Source organism: Phoenix dactylifera, chromosome 5 (genome assembly GCF_009389715.1).
Source record: "Phoenix dactylifera cultivar Barhee BC4 chromosome 5, palm_55x_up_171113_PBpolish2nd_filt_p, whole genome shotgun sequence".
Lineage (NCBI taxonomy): Eukaryota > Viridiplantae > Streptophyta > Magnoliopsida > Arecales > Arecaceae > Phoenix > Phoenix dactylifera.
In genome coordinates, this window is record NC_052396.1 from 17107000 (window position 1) to 17117620 (window position 10621).

Here is a 10621-nt window from a genome sequence, read left to right on the forward strand (position 1 = left end):
ATGATTGAAGGATGACTATGGAACACAATCCAGCCATCATAAATATTTGAAGCTTCCATCAAAGCACGCAACGACATGTCTGATGAACAAAGACATGTCTGATGAACTCATCTTGCATTCCCCTAGTGAAGAAGCATATCCCCAGTTCTGATGCTGAAGATCCAATTGAAGGCTGAGTAACGAGACATCCCTCCCAAAAATATATGGTCGACGAGAAAATAAAGCAGGGAATGATTAAATACAATACAGGCTCTGAGGGTAATGGACGCCAAATGCATCAGCATAAAAGAAGGCTGATTGAACCATTTCTAAATCAATTTTATGGAGAAAAAAATACAAAATTTGATTTCCTCACTATAAATACAACATCTGAATTTATACAAAAGAATTCCTTCAAAACAGTAGGACCGAGCAGGAACGACGTATTAATGGTGATGTGATGACCCTAAAGGATTACAGCTACTGTTAAGCTCGGCTTTTTTCCATTGCGACACAAGGAACATGCAAGACTGGTGCCCATGTTTCTGACCAGTTGCAACAGGTCGAGATGGCATTATAATGTTTTATTTGACGAATTTTCTGTACCTCTTCCTATTCCTGTAGGGTGACATATATGATGTTTTAATTCAAGGCCTGATGCAGAACTCACTCTCATGAGTTGCAATAATCGGTGTATCAGATATCAGATTGCAGCAAAAAATTGACCGAACAAGTAAGAAGGGTGGCTAATCCCGAGCAGCTTTATTATTCCTCCATGCAGCTATGGGCTTTGGCAAGCCATCAAAAAGAGGCCTAGCAAGAGCTTCAGGTTTCAAAGTCCACTTGCTCGTCGACCATATGGAGGAGCTGCTGTCAGCGTCTTGCAAATTGGAAGTGCTGGATGATTTACGGACAGCAGAAAATCCACCAGCCATGGAGGAGTCTCCAAAAGAAACGCCATTTCCGCGACCCATATCCATATCTGTTCTGCTCCCTGATTTCGGCCTCACGGCCAGGCCTTTCGCTGCCCTCCCTGCAAATCCCCCAGAGCTATCCTCCAAAAATAGTTCTGGCATCTGCTGTGATGGAAGAGCATCAGACTTTTGACGCCTCCTAATAGATCTCTCAGCATCACTGTTGTCGACAGCTTCAACTATTTTGTCCTCGACAACCTCACCATTTTCTGATGAGAATCCATTTGCCACACTTCCAGTCCTCTGATTCCAGCTATGAATTGGGTCAGAGATTGGCGACTCTCCCGGCAACTGTTCATTCTCCAAGCAGAGGAATCTGCGTGTTTTGTACACAGCCACTTCGCTGCCTTCGGGTGTTGGACCGCTTCTAGGGCGTGTGAGGCGATAGTATCCCTGTAAACTGCTCATAGCTGGGGAGATTTTATATGGAGGGGGTTTCAACTTGAGCGATTGGAATGAATCCAAGACATCAATATGAGGCTGATGGGGAGGAGTCTGTTGTTCTCTGAAATAACTTCCAGCATAATATGAGAAAAATAATACAGAAATAATATTGCAATTGATAACAAGAAAAAAATGGGAGGGCAACTAACATGCTCTACAGTGATCAATGAATCTTGTAAACAGCTGTCTAAGAGCAAGAAAACTGCAAGACTACAGAACAAGAGAGTGGTCAACATGGTTTTATAAAAGAACTGACAAAGTGCTAAATCAACAACCATCTCACAAGATTCTACTCTTGATGACCAGTCTACTTTGAATTTTCAATAGTTACAATTTGTAAACACGAGATAACATAAACCATAAATGGTATTGTTGAAAAGCTGTAATTTTTTTTAGGGAAAAAAAAGATGTATTTTTCATTGACGTTATCATATCATTTCTCCCAAAGAAAGCTAACAAGTTATGTGCAAGCAGATTTTTCTTAGAAGTAACACCTTACTCCTAAACCATTAAACATCAGTGTCAGAAGGCAATCAAACAATCAAATATTCCATCTAAAGTTCATGAACATTTTGAGGAATGCCAATGGCATCCAATAACCATCAATCAGAATGATTTTCTGTCGTTGCTAAGAAACGATTTCTACTGCTTGGTCCCCTCAGATTAAAGTTTTAGCATCTATCAGGAGGTACTGCATTACAATATGCTCATGCATACAACATCAATTTATACATTTTGGGATCCTCCACACTGGATTTACAAATCCCTTTACAATGTGGTGATGGATAAAAAATAGCTATTATTTTAAGACACTAAGAAATCCACCAGTAAAACATTATCTAAATATACAGGTCAAAGTTAATATTGTTACATGGCATATGATCCAAAGTAAAGGTTCGCGGCCTACAATGATTTGATACCTTTGTCATCCTTCTCTGTTAAAGCAACTTCGGTAGTCAAGATGAGCAAAAGCAGATTAAAAAGAAAGATAGTTAAAGATTACAGATATGGACACTTACCCGACTAAAAAGAGCAGAGGGAGAATATAGCTATTAAAATTCAGTACCATAAACTATCCTCACTGTTGGTAGAAGATGTCAGATGATATTTCTGATGGGAACTTCCTGTGAAATTTAAACTTTGGTTCCATAACACATGAACGTAAGCATCTAATGAGAATATTCAAAATATCAAGGAATCAATCATCTAATCAGAGTAGTCACTTAGGTAGTGATTCTAATTAGATGACTTATAAACTAGGAGAAAAGTAAATTTCACTAGGAATTCAGTTGTTGTACATATAAAGGACAAATTAATGAGAACTGAATAACGTAGGATAATCATCTGCAATATGTACTATGTGATGTTCCAATTAAAACTGGATTGGGATCAGTATGAAATGGATGTATATGGAACAGAATTAACCAAAAAACAGACGGGAATTTAGAAATTCTTGAGAATACTTCTGCTAGTTGGACAGTTGATCCATTACAGGAAAAAGATGGTCAGTCAACCAGGTGGAACTTGGGCAGTTGGTTACAACTGTAGATCCATTTATAGTTCAAAAGACACTCAGACTGATGATCTCTGAAACTAAAAATTGAAATTAGACATCTGACATGAAAGAATCAAGGTAACCAACAATAAAGATAAGGAAATGGTCGAAAGAGAAGGACCAAAGTGCACACATATGAAAAAGAAATGAGGAAAAAGAAAGGGACTAAGAAATAGATGATTGAGAATAAAATAAGCGATGGAAGCTTTAGCAAGTAACAGAGGAAAGTGAGAGAACTTGGTGTGCATCAAAATCCACCACTCATAATAGTATAATTGTGGGCAGTCAAATCATTCAACAAAGAGATGAAGCATTACATTTCACAGTCGAAAGAGAAGGAAAGCATTTAAAGGTGGAAGAGCAAAACAAGGGTCAGCTGAAAACAGGAAAAGATAACTGTACTTTTCATTTTCCTGTTTTCCCTCAACTGCATTGCACATTGAAGGGCATTGACTGAGTGAAAAAACCAAGTGCTCACCTTTTTTTACGACCTTATCTTTCCATTTTTCCTGCATATTTGCTCTTCTTATGCCCTACCATTTGGCTTTCAAATATAAACATCATCGTTCATTAACCTAAGGATTATTCAAGGTTGTCTGGAGCAATTCAATTGCCAAATCTACAATGGAAATGAAAGCTCTCTCTTAAGATTTTATGCTCCACATACAGGAAAAATTTTGTGGTTATTGGTTGACACGAGTTAACCTATAATATCAACCTTTAATGCCAAAATTAACGCAGTAGAAAAATGTTGAGAAGGATTACCAAACTTGTAAGTGGTTTATAATAGCCAAATCCATAATGTATAGTTGCTAGTGTTTAAAATCTGATTTGAACATAAATGAAATAAAAAATGTTTTCTTATCAAAATCATTAAATGAATTAGTAAAGCTAGCTATTGGAGATGAGAATCTAGATTATCAAAGGATCTTGATGTTGATTTTACATTTTAGTTACTTCAGCAGGCCAACATTTGGCTTAAAATGAGTTTATAGTGGACCAGACAAAACCTACAGGGTTTGGTACAATTGTTGCTTGGCTGAAAAGGTAGTGGAATAATGTAGTTATCTAAGAGTCATGAAGAAGATAAGCATTAAAGGAAAAAGGTACAAAGTAGATTCACATCATAAAAGGACCGAGTGACCACATCTAGTTTTGGAGTAGTGCCATCGTGGAGTCACACCATAAAGAACAGACAAAACTCATCTTGTGTTTTTATGCAACTAAAACATTTGAGACATCTGACAGGTATCTGTTACACTAGCCCTCATGGATCTTTGTACCTTTAAATGCAAGACACAAAAAAGGAATGAACACCCTCCTGTGGAAACAGGGGATCTTGTTATAACTCAAAGAAAAGTGATCCCGCCCTTTCATGAAAAGATTATGTAAGAAAGAAATATTTAGAAAAGAGTTGTAAAATTAAAATCAACACTTATAAAAACAGCAAAACATGTTTGCAACTTCAAAACCTTAGGACCTAAACTAGCATACTTAAAAACTATGTATGATCAGACTGTGAAATGAAAACCTTCCCAAAATAGCCTAAAAATTGATCAAACAGTGACAAGAAAAAAAAACTAAAAAGCAACTAGCTTTATATCTTTAGAATCGAGAAAATCCTTCACCAAGTTCTAACTTACAGATAATCTTAACTTTAATTGCAAATCTTATTTTATTCAAGATTCAGGTTATTAATAGAAACCATCTGTTGAGTAAGAATATTAAATATATGAAAGCTATATAGAGAGAATATGTATTAACTACTCCTAGGATATGAATACAATTCAAACCAATATTGGGTGGGGAATTGCTGCCACATTATTAGGTCTAGATGGGACAGCATCAAGTACATTGATGGATCTTTTGCAAAAAAAGGAAAATTCAAAATCAAAATGATGAAGCAGAATTTGAACGTGCATCTTGCTATGATTTGGGAATAGGTAACATATCATATCGAAGGAAGTTGCTTGAGAAGTTTTTTTATGGGTACATAATGCAAACAAAAGAAAATTTTGTGGTATAATGCTAATAACCATGAGGCAAATGATGAAAGTAAGAGGGCAAATAGTCATGTTAGATGCATAAAACCTTTATGGTGGAAAAGTCAACTAGATTATGGCAAAATAGAGGATACTTCCAAGTCGTATGAAACAACATCATGCTAAGAATTAGTTTCAGACGACATATATGAATAACCAGAAATAGGAAAATATATGCATGTGCACGCATATGTATGTATATGTATGTACACATGCATTGTTTACACACAAACATATGTCTGTACATATGTGTGTATGCACAGACATATTTTCTGGGGTCCTGGCAGTCTTAATTTTTGGAGTTTTTTGTTGTTCTTCAATCACTGCATTATTTCTTTATTTAGGAGTCCCAAAATGTTCTGGTATCATGGCCAACCAGTCAATACGATAACAAGGTTTAGTCAGCTGTTTGACAGTAGGTTGTTTCTCATTTTGTTGAATCATAATGGAGGGAGGAAAGGCATCTGGTTGAATCATAATAAGATAACATTTTGTTGTGCCTACCAACCGAACAAAGGGTGTATTTGGTGTTTCCTCTGCTTCGTAGAAAGGGAAGGAAAAGCTAGAAGGTCAATTTTCTAGCTTCTCCTAAAAGGACTATTTTTGACTTTTTTTTTCTTGTAAAAGCCCTTCTCATAAAATGTTGACAAACACTTATTCTTTCTAGGAAGTGTTTTTTTTTTCTTTGCTTTAAGTCACAAAAGCACATATTTTAAGCAATACCAAAGATGCCCTAAAATTGGTTGGTATTCTCTCTCTTGTATACTCTTCCACTTAAATTTTCTCCCTTCTGTGCCAAAGCAGCAGATTTCTTGCTGGATATCAGTAAGTACAGACCTGCTGTGATTCAGTCATTTAATGCATCCAAAGAGTGGTGAATATATATATATATATATATATATATATATATATATATATATATATATATATATATATATATATATATATATATATATGCAGCTCAAATTTTTGTATAGCATCAATGACTTACCCTTAACCATTTCCCACAAACTAGGTAAGGAAGAAATTAGGCATTGACTAAAAAACTGCAATTAGATTTGTGTTTGCAGCTAGCAAACTTAATCTGTACCATATTAAAAAGAGCAAGTTGGGATATCCGAATGTGTTAAATTTGTCATCAGATGGAAAACAACTTAGTTTACATAGAAAACTTTATACATAATAAGTATGGATTGTTTAGAAAGAAACATATGTGTATACTAATCCAGCTGCGATCTTATATCTATGATGCCCAAACAAACCCATCTCCATTATTATCCATCTCTAACTCATCCTACCTATTTCGGAAAGGTTCCTACCAATCATCCCCCCCCTCCCCAGCTCTACTGACAAAGAGAGCATCTATATTTCACCAATTGTATTACAATCCTTAACTACCTATTTGATTATTCTTTGCCCATCTCTTTCCTCCACCTTTTTCTTTAGTAAGACTCCTACATTTTTAAATACCCACCTCCCCCCTTCCTTAATTACATACATATCTCTCAATTTTTTAAAATCAATCATTTTGCTTTATTTTATTCTCTTATTTAATTTTGCAAGTAATAGCTTATCACCAAAATTTGATGCAAAGAAAGTCATAGTAAGATAGCACAGTAGTAAGCCAATCTGATTCCTTTTTCCTTCATTAAAAAGTGCTTAACTTTTGGCATGTGGAGTGTGAAACTATATGTTTAGTTTAAATCATTTAATTTACATACTACCACTACCATAAAAGTTTTTTTTACTATTTCTTATAAGAAATCTAAAATATTTTAACTTTGTCTGGTTTTACTCCCCACATGCAATGCATATGCCCGTGTACTACTGGCACGCAAAAGAAAGATATCAAATATGAGACTAGAAGAAATATTACAGCACTAAAACATCTGCTAATGATTCCACCAACTTTAGTGGTTCAAATTTCAAAACTTCACCAATTATGAGTATTATAACAAGCAGGAAGATGAGGGTAATTACCCGTTATTAGCTGAACCATTTGAAAGAATTTGAGATGGAGGATGCTTTCCTGGCAGAGGAATCTGTAATGATTTGTGACCAAACATCTGAAGATCTGTCACCAAACCATTCAGTCGTCTTATGTCTGCTACCTAAAGCATGAGAAACACATTCTTGTAGCATGAGTCAGACTTCAGCGGGATAACACAACAGAATAAAAAAATGTCGAACTATGATATCAGTCTGGGTAGAGTCTGATAAACATATGAAATGGTAATTTCACCAAATCGTCATCCAAAATTTTCTTTTGGCTCAATTGCTCCCTATATGAATAGGGAACATTTAAAATGGCATCATTGAGCATAAGGATACATCCATTTGTACCACCCATCGATCAAATCGTTAAAATAGACAACAATCATGCATTAAAATTCAACATATCACTGAAAACAAGTAGCAAAACCATCAAAAGATTCATCTTTTCTAGCATATGGTTATGGTTGTTATGCTTCCTACGTTGCATACCGAATAAACAAAAAATCAAATTTTTAAAGTCCACGTTACACCTAAGAAACAAAAATTGTACAGAACACAGGTCCAACGAAAGAAAACAGCAGAAACGAAAGCATTCCATTTACCTCGACACCATACTTTATGGCAACGCCGGCAAGCGTATCCATCTTCGAGACCCGGTGCTCGATATAATTAACACCCATCGGCGAAGAAGAGGAAGAAGAAGGCAGAGACGAAGAGGAGGACGCTGGGATCGTCGCAAAGCTATCAAACTCTCTCTCCATCAAACCCTCAGAAAAATGGAAAGAATTTCCATTCCTTCTCACTCTCACCGTCTGCATCTCCGACGGAAAACTAAAATCCACCTTCTCCCCAACCAAAACAAACCTAAAATCTCCGGGAATGGAGAGGTCCTCCCATCTGAAACCCTAAACCGTATCAGTTCCTCGAATCAACCAAAGCCCGACCAAATTTTCTCAAATTACATCCCAAACTGTGGGAATTGAGCCACGGAAAGAACCCTAAATCCCCCAGAACCGGCAAGAAAATAGGGAAGGCGGGAGGCGAAGGGAGGGACGGGGAAGGCGGGCGAGACGCGACGGCTCAAGAAGCTTCCATGAGGTTGGATCGGTTTCTGGAACTAACGCCACGTGGCGCTTTCCATCGGCTGTCGTCGGAATTTCCTTCCGACCATGACCGTTGGCTTCACGTCCTCCGATTTCCGACCGTCCGCCCGCATTATATCGTAATATTACGATCCTACCCCCCTCACATAAAGCGCTCTTTTTTTTTTCTTAGCCTAAGAAGAGCACTAAATAAAATTACTGAAGCGCCTTCCACTAGGGTTGTATCGTTCGTTCGCACGAATCCACCGCTGGATCACCCACCGCACAGCTTTCAAAGCTATCAGCACATATTTCAAAGCAATGAGTAGGTGATCTAACGGCACACTTCACAATACAAATTCAAAATGAGCAACAAGAATATTGAGTGATTTTTTGAGTTACCCATTTGGGTTATTTTTTTTTTTTTGGTAAATTGACAAAAAAAAAATTGCACCACTCTACTATAAATGTTTCGTAGGAATTAAAAAACAAAATATGCAAAAATTAAGACGATAGATCAGCTACAGAATTTTATAAGATAGTTTCTATATAGTTAGCTACATATTTTTATTTTATTATTTTAGTACTGCTACGAGGAGCACAGTGGTATCCATAGGCTTCTCTTCACTAAAACGCTGAGCGGAAAAACATGATTAATGATTTTCGCATGGTCCTTCGTGCTTGTGTTATAAACCACCAATTGAAGATCCTCTCCAATTGCATCTCAATTAGAGTGATTTAATCCTCCAATGACAACCATAAGGAAGCGTTATTCTTTTTTTCTGTTCCCTAGATATTGCTCTATTGATCTATTTTTCTCAACACCCTTTATTGTTCCGTTACGTCCGTGTCTCAAAAGGTACCCTTGGTCATACTATCAACTATTTTCCGAACGCCTGTTTGGATATCTGTTTGCGGGAGCAAGATCTACCTTCAAAATCATTTTTACTTGGGTTCCCACGGTAAAAGTTGATGGTTGATTCTGCGACTACATATAAATTTCTAACGTTGCGAGTTTTCCTCAACGAGCGCACTCTCCCCTGTGGGTGATTAGAGGTTTGACAACCTACTCAGCATTCCGGTAAGATTAGCTGGACACACCAGAAGGCTTCTTCTTTATTGCTTTGTCCTTTCTTGTCTCTTGATTCTATTGGATGTACTCAAACTAAAATAAATAGTGTAGACAATCCTTGTACCAAAAAAAAATTTGATAATATTTTTAAAATAAATAATAAATAAATAAATTGCGTCAGCGACTTATTCCATTGATGACACTGATTAATTATTGCTGAGGTTAGATCACGGCCATCCATTTAATGTATCCTCGATCCCACGCACTTTTTTGAGTAAGTGCTCTATAACATTTAACTATTTAAGTGAGATAAAATACCGTGGAAACTGGAAATCATGACCGTCCATTTGAGATAAAATAAGTGAGATAAAAGTGCGACATGAGATACTGGAGGTGATTAGGGAGTAAGAGATGCCTAAAATACACGTTTAATGCAGATAAAAAATTCATTGTTATACATGATACAAGAAAAAAAACTGCAACTTGCAAGGATTTTGTGATGCATAAGAGCCAGGATACTGGCAGTATCATATGGATCCAGTTCTAACGGGCACTGCAATGCACTTTCCATGTTATCAGATCTAGCTCAATAGCTTCGTATTTAGTTAATTTGTTAGGCTGCAAAGCCTAATAGAATCTAATCGATATGCCTTCATTATGCCGTGTACTTGTTGGTTTGCAAAAATCTGCGATGTCTCGCTGAGACCATAGATTTTTGGCTTTACCTTAGCTTGAAAGCCAACAAAAAGCGCTTTGAAAGAAACTAATTTAGCAAAAAGCACTTTTAGTCACATCTGAAAGTAAAAACATATATTGGAATCGCCTGAATTGATGATCCAAGAATTGAGAGGAGAACATGCGAGAGAGCTGCATTTGCTGAAGATTGATGCCCCGGAGCATTATACAAAGATTGTGACAATTCAAAATCTTATCCATGATGAATAGCCAAAAAGTATTTTTTTGAATTCCTTAATTTTATATAAGTATTTAAAAAATTTTCAGCAAATAGCCAATATAGAACTGAATACACGCCCACATGAGTCTTCATATATTCTCCTATTCAAGCCCTAACGTCATTATTAATTTAAGAGTTCAAATCTATTCATAAGCACCACAATTGATCCCTAGTCAACCTCTATAAACCATATTGCAGTGCCTCCTAGTCTAAATAGACTATAGGCCGAATTCGTTCGGATACCATTTATAATAATCCAAAACCTCATCCAAATAATACTTTCCGATTAGCCATTTGAATGAGATCCTGGATTGTCCCAAAAATAGTAATTTGATGCTGGATAGCAACAAGTTGTGGTAGGGCTAGTATAATTTGGTGAAGCAGAACCATGAAAATCATAGCTTTTCCAGAGCCTGCAACATTATAACTGGATGTAGTAATCTTTCTTCGATGGTCTTGAATGTCAAGCGACGCCTTGCTTTCACTCTCGATGCATAGATGTACATCCATGCTTCACGAAGCA

General features: G+C 36.6%; 1 protein-coding gene across 2 annotated transcripts; it reads right to left on the reverse strand.

Moving 5' to 3' along the window:
• Positions 1-297: 297 nt before the first annotated feature.
• LOC103716594 lies at positions 298-8247 on the reverse strand. 2 transcript variants are annotated; one of them, XR_005512038.1, is made up of 4 exons: positions 7592-8247; positions 6975-7105; positions 1547-2521; positions 298-1458 (listed from the first exon to the last, which is right to left on the reverse strand). XR_005512038.1 is itself a non-coding variant. In XM_008804645.4 (3 exons), the coding sequence occupies exons 1-3, from the start codon at positions 7805-7807 to the stop codon at positions 726-728; spliced, it is 1080 nt and encodes a 359-aa protein (XP_008802867.1). In that variant the 5' UTR covers positions 7808-8221; the 3' UTR covers positions 298-725. The 2 variants fall into 2 exon arrangements, 1 of the variants encoding a protein (XP_008802867.1); XM_008804645.4 differs by lacking the exon at positions 1547-2521 and having other exon boundaries at positions 7592-8221.
• Between the last annotated feature and the right edge of the window lie 2374 nt (positions 8248-10621).

Coding starts and splice junctions, on each gene's coding strand:
- LOC103716594 (XM_008804645.4), bottom strand. CDS start 7,807: ATGCAGACGGTGAGAGTGAGAAGGAATGGAAATTCTTTCCATTTTTCT. Junction 7,106..7,591: donor CCATAAAGTATGGTGTCGAG/GTAAATGGAATG, acceptor CTCATGCTTTAG/GTAGCAGACATAAGACGACT. Junction 1,459..6,974: donor AATGGTTCAGCTAATAACGG/GTAATTACCCTC, acceptor AAGTTATTTCAG/AGAACAACAGACTCCTCCCC.